This window comes from Pelodiscus sinensis, chromosome 7 (assembly GCF_049634645.1).
Source record: "Pelodiscus sinensis isolate JC-2024 chromosome 7, ASM4963464v1, whole genome shotgun sequence".
Taxonomy (NCBI): Eukaryota; Metazoa; Chordata; order Testudines; family Trionychidae; genus Pelodiscus; species Pelodiscus sinensis.
In genome coordinates this window covers 60,701,686-60,718,333 of record NC_134717.1, presented here as the reverse complement: position 1 = coordinate 60,718,333, position 16,648 = coordinate 60,701,686, and the positions used below count along the sequence as shown (strand labels likewise).

At 47.4% G+C, this 16,648-nt stretch overlaps 2 protein-coding genes across 2 annotated transcripts in view; one reads left to right on the top strand and one right to left on the bottom strand.

Annotated features, from left to right (window-relative positions):
* The window catches only part of BARD1 (BRCA1 associated RING domain 1), a 159,353-nt gene that overhangs the window by 91,337 nt on the left and 51,368 nt on the right, over positions 1-16,648 (top strand). The gene's annotated exons all lie outside the window — the stretch shown is intronic.
* VWC2L (von Willebrand factor C domain containing 2 like) overlaps positions 10,160-16,648 on the bottom strand; it is a 101,823-nt gene continuing 95,334 nt past the window's right edge. Inside the window, exon 4 of the mRNA XM_006127392.4 lies at positions 10,160-10,465. Within this exon, the coding sequence (XP_006127454.1) occupies positions 10,317-10,465 (149 nt within the window). The 3' untranslated portion in view covers positions 10,160-10,316. The remainder of the gene's footprint in view (positions 10,466-16,648) is intronic.

Sequence of the window (16,648 nt, the reverse complement as noted above, 5' to 3'; positions counted from 1 at the left end):
ATGCACCCCAATATGGCATCAGCCTTCTTGGCTACAAGGGCGCCCTGTAGACTCCTGTCCAGCTTCTCATCCTCTGTACAGGTCCTTTTTGCAGCACTTTCCACCGACTCCTTCACTTTCCTCTATCTCCTCAGCTCACCTAATGCTCCCTTCTCTAGCCCTTCAGCTCCTGAATTATGTCTCGGAATTCCCACTGCATTCTCCCTCTGTTCTCATAGCACCTGCTGTGATTCCCGTCTGTCCCCTCAGCGCCCCCTGTGCTTCCTGTCTGTCCCCTCAGCGCCCCCTGTGCTTCCCAACTGTCCCCTCAGCGCCCTCTGTGCTTCCCTTCTGTCCCCTCAACGTCCCCTGTGCTTCCCGTCTGTCCCCTCAGCGCCCCCTGTGCTTCCCAACTGTCCCCTCAGCGCCCTCTGTGCTTCCCTTCTGTCCCCTCAACGTCCCCTGTGCTTCCCATCTGTCCCCTCAGCGCCCTCTGTGCTTCCCTTCTGTCCCCTCAACGTCCCCTGTGCTTCCCGTCTGTCCCCTCAGCGCCCCCTGTGCTTCCCTTCTGTCCCCTCAGCGCCCTCTGTGCTTCCCTTCTGTCCCCTCAACGTCCCCTGTGCTTCCCATCTGTCCCCTCAGAGCCCCCTGTGCTTCCCATCTGTCCCCTCAGCGCCCTCTGTGCTTCCCTTCTGTCCCCTCAACGTCCCCTGTGCTTCCCGTCTGTCCCCTCAGCGCCCCCTGTGCTTCTCAACTGTCCCCTCAGAGCCCCCTGTGCTTCCCATCTGTCCCCTCAGCGCCCTCTGTGCTTCCCTTCTGTCCCCTCAACGTCCCCTGTGCTTCCCGTCTGTCCCCTCAGCGCCCCCTGTGCTTCCCATCTGTTCCCTCGGTGCCCTCTGTGCTTCTCGTTTGTCCCCCCCGTGTCCTCTGTGCTTCCTGTCTGTCCCCTCAGTGCCCCCTGTGCTTCCCATCTGTCCCCACAGCACCCTCTGTGCTTCCCATCTGTCCCCTCAGAGCCCCCTGTGCTTCCCTTCTGTCCCCTCAGGGCCCCTTGGCTGCTCTGTCATGCAGGGGAGGGGTAAGTATGAATCTCCCTGGTCCCCCTGCATGGGGCAGGGCACAGCCCTGGAACTATGGGGCCGAGGGAGGAGGGCTTTGCACTTGCGGTTTGGGATGCTAGGGGGAGCTGAGCTCCAGCTCCATTAGTCTGCACACTGGAGCCATTCAGTATGGCAGCAATCGGTGCCAGTAAGGGAGAAGGTATGTGCCACCCACGGGAGCAAGGGGGAAGCAGAGCCCGGTCTGTGAATCTGAGAGTAAGTCAGGTGTCTGCAGTGCCCTTTGGGCATGCTGGCTTGTGGGGGTTCAGCCAAGCCCCTCCATCTTTGAGGCTAGATTGGTCTGAGCAGCATCTGCTCACTACGCCAGCTCATACGTGCACCTGTGTCCAGATAGCCAGGCCTCCCCACTGTGCTGGCACATTCGAGATACCTCCCCCCTTGGGTTTATGCACCTGCACATTTACCTTTGCAACCTCTGGCTCCACTCGCAGGTGCCAAACCCTCACTGACCCTCAAGCCTTGAGAAACTGAGCCCTGAGCGGTCGCTTTAAAGGAGTCGAAAGCAGCCAGGAGGCCACGCAGTGCTCCTGGAGCTACCAACCTGTATCTGACACCCTTCTCTTCAAATGGAAGCCCCCCATGCAGTTTTCAACAAGATTAAAGAGAGGCTATTAATTGCTATCGATTCTGGGTCAAGAAATTAAATTGCATCTGCAACGGTGTCTCTGAAAGGCATGAACGAAGGCGAGTAGTTAATGGGCCTGCCTCTGTTATTAATTAAAAGGGGACATGCACCACAAAATATTAAAATAAATAAATACATTGAGATGCGCATCCTTAGCTTTGGCAACATGCAACTGGAGAGACTGAGCGTCTCAGTGGATGGTAATATCACCGTTCCCCTTTTCCTAATAGGTAGCAGGTTTAAAACAAACAAAAGGCCGTTTTTCTTCATGCAATGCACAATCAACCTGTGGAACTCCTTGCTAGAGGACATTGTGAAGACCAGGACTTTAACAGGGTTCAAAAAAAGAACTGGATAAATTCATGGAAGATAGGTCCATCAATACGTATTAGCCAGGATGAATAGGCATGGTTTCCTTAGCCTTTGTTTTTCAGAGGCTGGAAATGGAAGACAGGAGAGGGATCACTCGATGATTCCCTGGTTCTGTTCACTCCCTTTGGGGCACCTGGCATTGGCCACTGTCAGACAGCAGGACACTGGGCTAGAGGGACCTGCAGTATGGCTGTTCTTATGTTCCTGTCCTGCAAAGCTGTTAGCAACACTCACTGTGGACTACATTATTATTGGAATGGATTACAGTGTAGAAGTCAAGGGCGGCGCCTAAATCTATTCGGTGCTTCTTCACATCTTTCCTATATGTATAACAGTAGTGTCTAACTCAGATCAAGACATGAGTGACATCCCCTGCCTTAAGGCGCTTGCAGGCTAGGCCTGATTCAGGCACGCATCCCTGTCCAAGACAGTATATTAAACGTGCTTAACTTGAACTTCTTTTGCCTTTTGTTTGTCTTTAAACAGGAGCCATCACCCACAATGCATCCTGTGGTTTGACATATATGAAGACAGCTTTTGGCACAGCCCTGTCCACAGTGACAAGGGTGGAATTACCTGGCACTCTCAAACCACAGAAATAAGCCAACAAGGGGAAAAAGCAGCCCACAAATAACATCCACTGAGGTCTGGCTGAAAAATGCCATTCTCCTGACAGAAGGGTGCCTTCTTTCACCCAGTGCTCATGGATATAATCACCACAGAAATGTCTGGGATGGCTCTTGTTTATGCTTGTGCTCCTTTACACCAATGGTTTGCAACCAGGAGTCTGGGCCCCTGATGGGGGCTGAGAGTGAGTTACAGGATGGCTGCCAAGTATGAGACTTGCTGGGGCCCACGGCAGCCAGCCGAAGTCCCGCCACATGGGGCTGAAGGGAGGGGTCTGGTAGGAAGGAGTTATACTGTAGAATGACCACAGGGGGGCAGCAAGGGGCCGGAGATGGGGACCAGGACAGTCATAGCCACCCAAGGTGAATGCTGAACTTGGCTTCACTGGGCCCCTTGTGACAAGGGGCCTCAGGCAATTTCCGTGCCTGCTCCCACCTCTCCCGTCACCTCTGGCCTTCGTATGCAGAAAGCTCATTGTGGTGGCAGGGTGGGCTGTGGAGTTTTTAGAGCCTGCTGAAGGACACTCAGAAGGAAAATGATTGAGTCCCCTCCTCCCCCCATGAAAGGGGCTTCAGTGTAAATGTACCTCAGATCCAGCCGATGTATAAGGCTCGCTCTTGCCAGCCCATTATGTAATTGCACCATTGTATTGCAGCGCGTCTTTACCGTCCGATCTGCACAAGAAGCCCTAATCTTGCTCATGATGGTGTTATCCTGCTGGCTGATCCCAGCAGCCTAATCTGCAACCGGTGTTCTCTCTCTGCTGCTCAGGGACAGATGGCCATGGGCTTGCAGGCCAGCTCCCCTCAGGAGGAGAACATGGGTAGGTGAGCCCTGGGTCCGCTCCGGGGTAACTATCTTTCTTTACATGCTCTGCCATGCGTGAAACGAGGTGATCAACCAGCAGGCAGACCCGCCAGCCTTCCAGGCTGCTCTTGCCCCTCTCCTGCTTAGTCCCAAGCTATCAGCACATCAGGCCTGGCCAAAAGGCAAATCTTACGCCCACACTGAGACAGCTAAGCCGGATTCCTCCATGTATTGCCAGCAATTGGCATCCTGTTACCATGATACCAAGCAGGCAGAGGCCTACTCACTTTTGGCTTAGCCAGGGAGCCTAATACAGGAGCATAGCTCATCGGAAGGTCCAGGAGATGACAGCCTCTTGGAAGGGATTGTAAGTATAGTGTCACTCTAGCTACCTGCAACAATAGCCATTTTCTCATCCAGTATATATTTTAGAAACTTTGTCTGTGTGTCCGTCTGTCTGGGACTCCGTTTTGTTCAAGAACGCCTCTGAAATGTTAAGAGCTAGGACCGCCACATTTGGTAGGCAACTTCCTCTTATAACGTCAAGCAAGGCCAAGGGTTTGGTTGTGCCAGGACAATGGGATGTGCCTGGAATTCACTTGAGTCTCATCAAATGGTGAGGAAGGGGTCTGGTAGGAGGGAGTTATACTGTAGAATGACCACAGGGGGGCAGCAAATGGCCAGGGATGGGGACCAGGACAGTCATAACTCCAATGGGCCAGCAGGGGGCAGAGGTGGAGAAAGGGACAGCTATCTCTACTTAAGAGAGTTTGTTTGCGTGTCTGTTCACTGTGCATCTGTCCCTCAGTGGGGGGACATGCACCCCGGTCCTAAGCTGCTGCAGTGGGAGAGGGCTGGGGGGTTGTCCCCTCATCCCAGCCTCACCCCACAGCAATGACTGAAATGAAGAAAAACAAAACTTGAGTTTAGACCCCCAGCAAATCTTCTTGTAACCCACGAGTAAGACTTGACTGCTAAGTTCAGCAGTTTATTAAATTCCTCCTTTAAAAGTGCCATGCCATTTCCCCCTGCTACCTAGTCTCTCTGCAAAATGATTTTCCAAACCCCACGTTAAAAGTCCTTGTATTGTTTTTCAACCCACTTCTAAAATGCCTGGAGACGAGAGGAAGGGGCAGTTTCTTCAGCCTTTTCTCACACGCCGCAGCACTTTACTCTCATCAGTGTGAGATCACCAGCACTACTCCAGGAGGAAGGGTTTACTCGATGCAAGTAATAGTAGGAGAGTCTGGCTTTTAGAAAGTGATTAACTAGCATTGCATGGGATATGGCTAGAGCTAGTTTAATGACTAATATTTAGCATGTGTAGTGCTGTACATGTTCCAAGCATTGTACAAACATTAGCTACAGTCATTAATCTGTCATTAATTAGAGTAACTCCTAATTAGTGTAAATAATGGTGCATCTCCCTCTATAGGTACCAAATGGATTTTGTGGACCTGAAAGCAAAGTACTACTGTGCGTAGATGGCATGTGTGAAACCAAGAGGGGAGAGAGAGTATTGCAGAGGGAGTGTAAAGGAAAGGATGAGGCATCAGAATGGGGGTGTTCACAACTTTTCAAAATGCAAATTTTGAACCCAGGGAAGTCAATGTGACCCCCGTGTGGTGCCTCAGTTTCCCCATCTCCAAAACGAGATGCATGATATTGACTTCCTTTGTAGAGCACTTTGAGAGCTGAGTCCTTTGTTGTGTTCCTTTCGAGTCTGTGAAAGGGCTCTGAGGTCATTGCACTTTTTTAGTGACTGCAGCCAAAGACCTATTATTACTATTTTGGGGGCCAGTCATGCTCTTGTGACCACAGTACAAGACCTATGGAACAAAGCTACTGGGCATTGTCACGTTATTGGGTTTTATAATGGGCAGACAGATCACTGCTGCACCCACTGGGGGAGAGAGGGGTTGCCCCAAAGTCTAACCAAACAGGAGCATGTGAGGTGTCAAATGAAAGCTTATGTTCTACTGCTTCTATATATGTTATGCATGTACTTGTATGATGTCTGTATGTGTAGATATGAATATGGACTCTGTGCTTGTACTGTGAATGCTCTCTGCCTGAGACAGAGCAATGGGCCTCGCCTGCCTGGTGTAAAGAAGGATTGTTCAGTCAATGACTATGCTAATTAGCACGGCCCCCAAGGACAATGGCTCTCAAGGTGGCCAACACACACCTGAGGCATGCCTCTGGAAATGTGCAAACCAGCCAGGGCATAATGGCGGCTGACATGTGAAACACAGGTAGGTCACATGACCATGTGAGTCGCTCCAGCTTGGGCGACAAAGGAAGAGATATGTAAGTGCCATGAGGCGGACGCCATCTTGTCTTTAATTTTGCTACTGAGTCCCAGATGCAGCCTTGCGAGGGACAGAGAGCTGGGAAGGCTTGCTGACTCATCCTGACATAGGATGTACACCAGAGACTTTTAAGTGTGTAACATCTCTGCTAAGAGCCTGCATCAAGAACTTGGTGATCAGTGTATGTAATGTGTTCTCCTTAACAACCTTACTCTCAACCTTTTCTTTCTTTTGTTAATAAACCTTTAGATTTTAGATTCTAAAGGATTGGCCCAGAATGATCTTATGGGTAAGATCCAAAGTATAACTTGACTATATAAAGGATTTGTGGCTGGTTCTTTGGGACCAGGAGGATCTGTTCAGGGTAGGTGAGATTGGGTTCTATAACCTCTCACTTGTGTGTAGGCCTGGGGCTGATTGTGGCACAGGGAAGGTTGTGATGTCTGAGGGGTTTTGCTCATGAGGCTTCCTACTGGCCGGATTGGCAGCTGAAGCGCTCTGCGTGACTGGTTTGTGACCTGTTTTGGGAAAGGTCTCCAGTTGAGGTCTGTAAGTAGTCCTGGTTTTGAGCAATTCACCCGGCGCGGTGTCCAGACCCAGCCCGATCCGTCACAGGTGTGCTCCAGCCCTGTTGTTTTCATTACTGGGCTTTCAATGCATTGATGCAAATACTAACTTTGGAGCACCCTGGGACATCAGAGTTGAAAAGGCACAAAAGCGAAGACCAGGTCCGGAGCCATCTTGTGACAAATATACGAATGCTTAAGAAAAGCTGCAGGAAAGCTCTTCAGATGGTATAAAAAAACAGCATCACTCCATTAACGTCAGTGGAGCTGTGTCAGTTTACACCAGCTGAGGAACTGGTGGGTTAACAAAATCCGTCAGAATTCAGGAACCCTTCTGCTATTTACAGCCATCAGGTGAGTGCCTACAATCTCTTCTGCACTGCTTTACCTCAGCAAAACCCCCACGAAGATCCCAGAGCCCGTGCTGTCCTGTTTCATTTGGAACCGGAGGAGCGGGGAGAGCTGACGCGCTTTGGGAGAGGAGTGGCTGAGTAAAACACACCAAAACCATTTTTTTGCAGGTTAACACACTTTATATTTAACAAAATAATTTTTAATAATATATTTTTCACACATCAAATATTGTTGCTAGAACCCCATAGTGTTACAGTCACGTTTGGGGGGGTTTCCCCATCAGTTTTTCAGGCACACTGTTGTTTAGAGCATTTCGAAACTGGCTAGTCAGTGACAGCTAGCCGGTTACAAATAAACACGATGGTCCCTTCTTTCACAGTAGCAGTGTACGTGGGCCGCAGCCTCGGCGGGGTTAAACTTTTGCTGACTTCACCAGCGTTATGCTGAATCCCGCCAGCTGCGAATCTGGCCCCAAAAAAAACAAATGGGGAGGAAATAATAATGCAGAGGCAACGGACGGGTTGCAAACCAAGGATCTACTCCTCCTTCTATTGCCAGATCCTGAGCCGGTGTATCACAACACAGCTCCACTGATTTCAGAGGATCTGACCCCAAGTGCTTAGCCATTGATTCTAGAGTAGGTTGCTGGCTCAAAAATCTTAACAAAAATCAGGACTGGAAAAGCAAACAATGGTTCAAAAGACACTCGCTGTGACCTGGTGACAGGAGAATTGTAAAGTGGTATCGGTCGTTGGAGGAGGGCTGGGCTGGTGTTAGGTTACATCTTCAGGAAGACAAATTAACAGGTGTCGGTGCGATGAAGCCAGAAAGTAAAAATCTTGCCATGAGACACCCAGAAAGACTCACTCTGGCTGCTAACAAAGCCCACAGAGCTGTCCTTCTCCTGAAGATGGTTTATCATGCACCCTTGAACCCTAGTAATTCTCGCCATGGCTCTTGATGCAGAATTAGTACATCTTGGCTTCCCAACTGCATTTTCTCTTTCCATTCCCCCAAGAAGTTCTCGGTAGCTCCTTGACAATGGTTGTGTCATGGCTCATCTGCAGATTTGCCTTGTGTTCCAACCCCAGCCACGTCGTTTACTTTTTATTCCCATGATTGTGAATGTCAAAATTGGCACTAGGCTACCTGAGTGCAAAGGAACCCATGTCGCTCCACTTGTGGAGGGCCGCTACGTTGAGTGAGCATGAGTCAGTCATGTAGGGCTGCTCATGCATGAGTCGAGATCACGTATTATCTATTAGTAGCTGCCCCAACAAACTCCCCTTCCCCTCCACCGGTGAGGCAGACCAGTGTGCTGCGAGGAAACCCGTTTACTCAAGGTTTGAGGGCCAGCTCTTCACCACATTAATTTTAGGAATGGCTCTGCCTGGCACTAACTGCTATTAGAAGGGAGGACTCATAACATCTGTTGGAAACGTTCCGATCTCCTGTCTTGTGCTGAGTAGCCGCTTCCTCCATAGGTGGACCCATTGGCTAAAACAGAGCTACTCCAGGAGGAAGGATGTGAAGCCTAGAACTATAACAGAGTTTAAAGAGAAGCTAGATAAATTCATGGAGGTTAGGTCCATAAAAGGCTATTACCCAGGGGGTAGGAATGGTGTCCCTGGTCTCTGTTTTTCTGCGACTGGAGATGGATGGCATGAGACAAATCGCTTGATCAGTGTCTTCAGTCCACCCCCTCCAGGGCACCTGGTGCTGGCCACTGTTGGCAGACAGGCTACTGGGCTAGATGGACCTTTGGTCTGACCCAGTACGGCCATTCTTATGTTCTTAAGGATGGGCTCAGCAGGAGGAGGCGGTTAATAATCTAGCCTGGTATGACAAGTGCTGTTGTAAATCCATGTTGATGGGCCTACTTCAGTGGCACCAAAGGTGGCACATCATAAGAATCTGAGCCGTGGCCAGTTCCCACTGAAATAAATGGGAAGCATCCTAGAATGTAGGGATGGTATTGAAACTTGAACATTTGCTCATGGGCTGCTAGGGTCTAGGAGCATCAGAGGTGGAGGAGTATACTCATCTCCTAGGCATGGGGATGTTACACATGGATTCCTTGGCCATCGCCGTCATTATGGTCACAGGCTTGGGGGATGGTGAGAAAATGAGGGGATCATTAGACGTGTCCTCAGGAAACCCTATCTTGTCCACAGGACAGGAGAACACACTAGGCCATGGTGCACGCCCTGTATGTTAATAAGGGCATAGTTTTAGCTTGCTCTGTGAACTACCCGTTGTCCATTGTCATTATTTTGGCTGGTCTTCTAGGGCAGCTTTGTGAATTAGAGGCGTAGGTTTTAACATTTTTCTCTCATCCACTATTCTAATTCAGAATTTGTTGCCTAGCAAACAGAGCTTCAGAAATCTCACTCAGGGCTGGTCCGAGATGCATTTGGCCCTGCACTTGAACTAGAAACAGTGGGCCCAACCTTGGTCTGACTGAGGTCAAGTGAAATTTTGCCCTTGACTTCAGTGAGATGAGGGATTGGCTTGGAGGTGTGGCAGACACGGTGATACGGTCATTGCAGACGGCTCTCGGGGAAGCCATGTGTTGAAACCAAATCAGAGGGCAAGCGTCAATGCTGATCACACTCACAGTGCATCTATGCACCCAAACCCGATGGTTTACGCTAGCAGAAGCCACAAAGGGCCAAGTGCTCGCCGGTGTAAGGCAGCATAGGCACACCAGGAATGTACATGTGTTCAAAGTGATTACCAAAAGTCTGGAACAAAGAGCTTGATCATCACTGGTGACAAATGGTGCCGATTTTCAGCCTCGGATGCAAACCTCCTGTTTGCCATTTTTCAAATGATTTTAGTCCACGTTTCCCCTGTCAGGTTCATTGGTAGCAATGGAGTTGTGTCCACCTACTGCTGTCATCACAGAGTGATTTGATTGACAGTTTTAATGAATCAGTCATGGTTAATGTGTAGTTTCCTTCAACTTGATTGTCCCCACTCGGTGGAGAAAGCATAACACAGCGTCTTCCTAGGGTAACGCCGATCCCTCTCTTGCTCGGAGTCTAGCTCAATCTTTCTGCCGTTTACATTCCAGTTTTATTCCTTCCCTCCAGCCAGCCACCCCCCTCCCTCGCTCTCTGTTTTTAGCATCATTCGGCATTAAACAGGTTTTATTCTTGTTTAACCCATAATTACCCGGAAGACCCTGGCTGTGAGAAAGTTTTGGAATAGGCTTAAAAAAAATCACAACAGCAAAAATGCAGTTCACGTGGTTGGAAGTGCTAGAAGAGTTACACGTTGAGCGGAGGAATCTGTGCAGATTTTCCCTTCTGAAATGTTGGCGATTGAGTCCCCATCAAGCAAAAGCGGAGTAGATATCTAGCTACTGAATATATATTCTGTATACGGTGTGGGAGAGCACTTTCCAGGTAGTAAAAGAATTTGCTTTTGGGAACCCTAAAACGTTTTGCTGGTGACGCTGTGGCAGCAGGCAGGAGGTTTCGCATGTGCCGTGTAGAAGCCACGACTCTCTTTTTTTGAAATAGACTTGTCATTGGTCTGGATTTGGTCTCTACAGAGTCTGCTTTCCGTGGCATTCGCGTTTGGAACACTGAGCGGGCTTCCACCAGTCCCCGTTGTGACAGTGACAGATGTTACACTCATCCACTTTCACTTCAATGCCAGCCGGAATTATGGTGGTTCCTGCAAAGCAGTTTGGACCTGGAAACACACATACAAAATACATAAATGGATTAAAATGGGGGGATGGGGGTGTCTCAGGCAGAGTGGGGGTGACACAGGGTGGATTGGAGAGTGATATTGATAACCGTTGATGTGTAGGGAGTCTGATGGAGTCATCCCAAAGAACAACCCCACCTTATCCCTTCAACTTTCCTTCCAGTCTTACATTTCCATTAGTACCAGGGGAAAGTCTTGTCCCCCACTGACATCAAGGGCTACCCTCATTCACATCAAAGGGGGCAGGATTTCACGGTTAAATAACGTTGTCGTAAAAGCCACCGGAGCGCTGAGCTGGATCAAACTTTTTCCTTTCCTCATGCTCTTTCCCCATTCATTGGATACTTGATCATGTTCAAAGGCCTGATCCACTTATTGACAAGGTGGTGTCCCCTTCTTCCTAGACTGGCTACAAGACCGACCCAAAAACATTGGCACTAAATCTGCTGCGGGTGCAAATGGGCACCGCTCCAGTGAAGTCAGTGGAGTTCGGCCAGTTTACACCCGCGGCCCATGTGGCTGCTCTCACTTCCTTCAGCTCTGTCTGTTCATTCCTGGGCCTTCTGAGTGGGTGACGTAATACGTATGAATAATGCACGCGTCCATAATTGGGTTATCAGCCCCTCCTCCCCCCATGCTTTGCGATAGAATTGATTCCTTCACTCTGCTGACCTTGTCTTGCCTCTGAAGTCTGCAGGCTTTTTGTTTGCACATGTTCAGAAACCCCTGACAAATAAAACATGGCCCAGCCGGTTATGTACATGCAACACTTCTCCCCTACACCTGCTCATGCATGCATAATGCAAATGGGTAATATTGAGCCTCAGATCTTAATACAATTAAATGTGAATTAAAGTCAGAGATGTGGGGGTGAGGAAGGGCTGTAGAGGTTTGACCTGTTGATGTGGGGGAATGTGGCAGGAAACTGATCTGGGTAATTTGATTGTCAGATGTACTCGGTTTTTCTGAAGACTGTGGCCAAGTTTAACACGGTCCTCTATTCATCGGTTTTTGCATTTGGCGATAATGCAATAGTTTAACATCAAAGCGCAAGAATCACAGGGTCATTATAGAGCAGATCTTGAAACTAGACTTAGCCTTGTTTTAAGGGAACACAGCTTTTTACTTTGTGGCTGTGTCTAGACTGGCAAGTTTTTCCGCAAAATCATTTGATTTTGCGGAAAAACTTGCCAGCTGTCTACACTGGCCACTTGAATTTCCGGAAAAGCACTGACGATCTCCTGTAAAATCATCAGTGCTTTTCTGGAAATACTATGCTGCTCCCGTTCGGGCAAAAGTCTTTTTCCAAAAGACTTTTGCGCAAAAGGGCCAGTGTAGACAGCATAGTACTGTTTTCCGCAAAAATGCCCCGATTGTGAAAATGGCGATCGGGGCTTTTTTGCGGAAAACCGCGTCTAGATTGGCCACAGACGCTTTTCCGCAAAAAGTGCTTTTGCGGAAAAGCATCCTGCCAATCTAGACGTGCTTTTCCGAAAATGCTTTTAACAGAAAAGTTTTCCGTTAAAAGCATTTTCGGAAAATCATGCCAGTGTAGACGTAGCCTGTATGTTTATTTCACTTGTGGTGCATCTTCCATCTCTATTTCAAGGAATAAAAATGTGTATCTGCAAATGTGTGTCTGTAAGTAACTGAGAGAGGGGCATGATTAATTGGAGCTGGTGAGACATTGCCCATTGGAGTGATTTTTCTAATGGAAAATGATGCTTCTGTAAAAAATTTTTTTTTTAAAATCCAAAACACTGATTTGGCCAAACAATTTTCATTTTCCATCCCGAATTTTATTTTGGTTTGGTTAGAACTAAATGAGAATATTTCATGGTCAGAAATGACCCAACATGTTTTGCTTTGAATCAATTCAACGAAACATGATACTGCATTTTCTCATTGTGGTACGTTGCCTTATAGGAAGTCTAATTCTGACGTTGATTCTCTACGGGTTGAGCTCCTGAGAGGACCACATCACCTGTACCAAGGCAAAATAGATGTTTAAATGTCAGAATTTCAAAGTGACACTCACTTCTACTTACCATACTAATGCTAAGAGTCAATTGAACGTTTATTTTCTGCAATGGGTTTGGTGTACTTTAATATAGTCATCATTCTCAAGCTGCGATCATCAGTAGATGTTTCCCAATGAGTATACCTCCCAAATTGAAATTATGTATCATACAGTAGCACCTTTACTAAATGCTGTTCACACACATAATAAGAAGCGGGCCCAGTCGAAACAATCTTACAATCTAAAAACAGACAAGCCAGATGATGGATGGGAGGGGAAATGACTTGCCCAAGGACACACAATAAATCAGTGGCAGAGTTTCCTAATTGCTCAAACAATATCTCATACACTGGCCCACCTGCATTTCTAGGTCAAATCTTTGGAAACAGCAGGAAGTTATTAAGCAAACATGTACACACACAGACCCAAGCATACACTGGAAATGCTCTTCCAGTGTCTTACGTTTTGAAATATTCAGTTTGCAAGACAAGCCCAATACTTAAGGACGGGGACTCTTGCTGGATCTGGTAACCTGGCCTCCAAACAGAAGGAACTTAAGTATAGAAACACATGACATGCAGTGGTCATCTACCTGAATGGGTACCTCCATTCCATGGACAGTGGACAGCAGCTACTGATGACAACTTGAGAAATATCTCCACGTGAATAACTTTTCAAGTGACTCCCAGCGAGACCCTGTGTTTTTACTTCACTCCCTACTCAGAAATACAGCTCAAAACCATCTCCCACGCCCCCTTCACAAATCTGTTTGTAGGGATACCGTTTGTAGCATCGTGCTATGCGAAACGTCACACGTGTATCTCAACATTTGCTCAGCCGTCTCGCTTGAAAACAGGAGTTATTTTGAGCAAAGAGAGATATCGGGGCGCTCTAAATTATAGCTGAGTTTGAATCAGAGGAGTCAATCTGATCCGTGCCTGTCACAGCAATGCCTTGGACTGGGACAGTCTGGTATCACACCAAAGAGGTTTGCATTTTACAGCATCCGAAAACTATTTCTTTCCTCTCGTTAACTTTATTAATACCGTGACTTTACAGTGCTCTTCTCAGCACCCACAGGCCACAAGCTTGACATTGCTGGTCTTAACTACCCAGAAGTAATTTAGATAGCTGTCAAGCAGGATAATTGGTGTCTCTTGGCTATTATTCACATTTAAATCATCCCTCCCTTTAATAAGCGCTGCTATAAATTGCGATCAGCTTTGTCTCGCATTCTACTGTCTGCACTAATAGAATCACAATAAAACCATATGAGTGAGACACCCTTGATGACTTTCGTGCTAGTATTTGGAGCTATTATATTCACCCCGTACCTGTTACTTTGCTGCCATCCTCTTTCACACTCAGGGAAGAGAGACAAATGAACAGAGTCATGTAGCTTACAAAGAAGTGGTTCCTATGGTGTGCAAAGGGAGCGTCCAGATGCGCTGCATTTCAGACGTAGCATGCTTCAGGTGGGAGAGAAAGGATTCTCTTGTGGTTCAGATTCAGGAGATTTGCATTCAGCTTTTACCTCTGTCACTGACTTTTGCTCTCTGCCGCAAGTCCCCCTTCGGCAAAATGGGAATAATCGTAGAATGCTAGAACTGGAAGGGACCTCGAGAGGTCGAGTCCAGTCCCCTGCCCTCACGGCAGGACCAAGCACCATCTAGATCATCCCTGAGAGATCTCTGTCTACCCTGCTCATACGTAGCTCCGGGGTTGGAGATTCTACAACCTCCCCTAGGCAATTTATTCCAGTGTTTAACCACCCTGACAATTAGGAACTTTTTTCTTATTTCCAACCTAAACCTTCCTTGTTGCAATTTAAGCCCATTGCTTCTTGTCCTGTCCTTAGAGGCCAAGGAGAACAATTTTTTCTTCCTCCTCTTTGTAACACCCTTTTAGGAACTCAAAAACTGCTATTATGTCTCCTCTTAGTCTTCTCTTTTCTAAACTAAACAAGCCCAATTCTTTCAGTCTTTCCTCCTAGCTCATGTTCTCTAGACCTTTAATCATGTTTGTTGCTCTTCTCTGCACCTTTTCCAATTTCTCCACATCTCCCTTGAAATGTGCTGCCCAGAACTGGACACAATACTTCAATTGAGGCATAATCAGTGCAGAGTAGAGCGGAAGAATGATTTCTCCTATCTTGCTCACAACACTTCTGTTAATGCAGCCCAGATTCATGTTTGCTTTTTCTGCAAGTGTCACACTGTTGACTCATATTTAGCTTGTGGTCCACTTTCTGCCGTACTCCTTCCTAGACAGTCACTTCCCATTCTGTGTGAAATGGATTGGTCCTTCCTAAGTGGAGCACTTTGCATTTGTCTTTATTAAACTTCATCTTATTTACCTCAGACCATTTCTCCAGTTTGTCCAGCTCCTTTTGAATTATGTCCCTATCCGCCAAAGCTTGGTATCATCTGCAAACTTAATAAGCATACTCTCTGTGTTAATATCTAAATCTTTCCTTTGTTGTCCTGTATATTTAGACTATGAAGCTGCTCAGGGCAGAAGAGTTTGTCCACATTCTGCCCTCTGTATTCCCAATCTTGGTGGGAACCTCTGGGTGATCATACAAATAATGGACAATAAAACCATGGTAGACCCATAGTTTAAACAGTAATAACCGTGTAGTTATCATGGAGTGCTAATAGTCTCCTCATTAGAGCAAACTTTAAATGACCACCCAGGCTCTCCTCACTAGTTCCTGTGACCATATTGCTAGAAAGACAGACAAAAGCAAAGAATGTGCTCCATGAGATCCCAGGTGTGTTTGAGAAGAGCAGGCTTACTCCAAAAAGGAGTGAGCAGGGCCAGATCCATGCCCAGATTCTTGCCCAGGTGAATGCCTAGAAAAGGGAGCGTGTTGAAATCGATTTCTTCACGCAGTGCTCAGTCAACCTGTGGAACTCCTTGCCAGAGGAGGTTGTGAAGACAAGGACTTTAACAGGGTTCAAAAAAGAGCTAGATAGCTTCATGGAGGTTAGGTCCATCAATGCCTATTAGCGAGGATGGGTAGAATCATAGAGCTGGAAGAGAACTCAGGAGGTCATCAAGTCCAGACCCCTGCCCAAGGCAGGACCAATCCCAACTAAATCAACCCAGCCAAGGCCCTGTCAAACTGAGACTTAAAAACCTCCAGGGAAGGAGATTCTACCACCTCCCTAGGTAATCCATTCCAGTACTTCAACACCCTCCTAGTGAACTAGTTTTTCCTAATATCCTACTTAGACATCTCCCACTGTAACTTGAGCCCATTGCTCTTTGTTCTGCCATCCATCACTACTGTGAACTGCCTTTCTCCATCTTTTTTGGAACCTCCCTTCAGGAACTTGAAGACTGCTAGCAAATCCCCCCTCACTCTTCTCTTTGGCAGACTAAACAAACCCAAATCGCCCATTCTCTTCTCATAGGTCATGCGCTTCACCTCCCTAATCATTTTGGTCGCCCTCCACTGGACCCTCTCCAATGCACATTCTTTCTATAGTGCGGTGCCCAGAACTGGACACAATACTCATGGGGTGCATCTAGACTGGCAAGATTTTGTGCAAAAGCAACTGCTTTTGCACAAAAACTTGCCAGCTGTCTACACTGGCCGCTTGAATTTGCACAAGAGCATTGACTTTGTAATGTACAAAATCAGTGCTTCTTGCGCAAATACTTTGACGCTCTCGCTCAGGGATAAGCCCTCTTGCACAAAAATACTTGCGCAAGAGGGCCAGTGTAGACAGTGATGCCGTAATTGAACATTTCCATTACTCCAGAGGGGCCTATTTGAAGCACACAACATTTCTAAGGCTGCGTAATGTTTCTGGGCAATATAGCTCTTTGACCCTGGCTTGTGGCTGGAACATAAGCTCCTGCTTATCGGGTAGTTGACTACTCAACATCCCTAAAAGAAACAATCTCTTTTTGGCTCCTCCTGTGATCAGGGAAACAAGACTTTGTATGTTCTTTGTAAACAAACCAGATTGCACATCCCTTTGTCATCATTCAAATGGAAATACCTCCCAAATTCTGGCTAACTACTCATGGTACAAGTAATGCACATAATGCATAACAGCATAGTACCTAAAAGTACAATGAAAAAAACAAGGTTGGGGCAAAAATGCTCCCCCAAAACTACCCCAGTAAGTCTT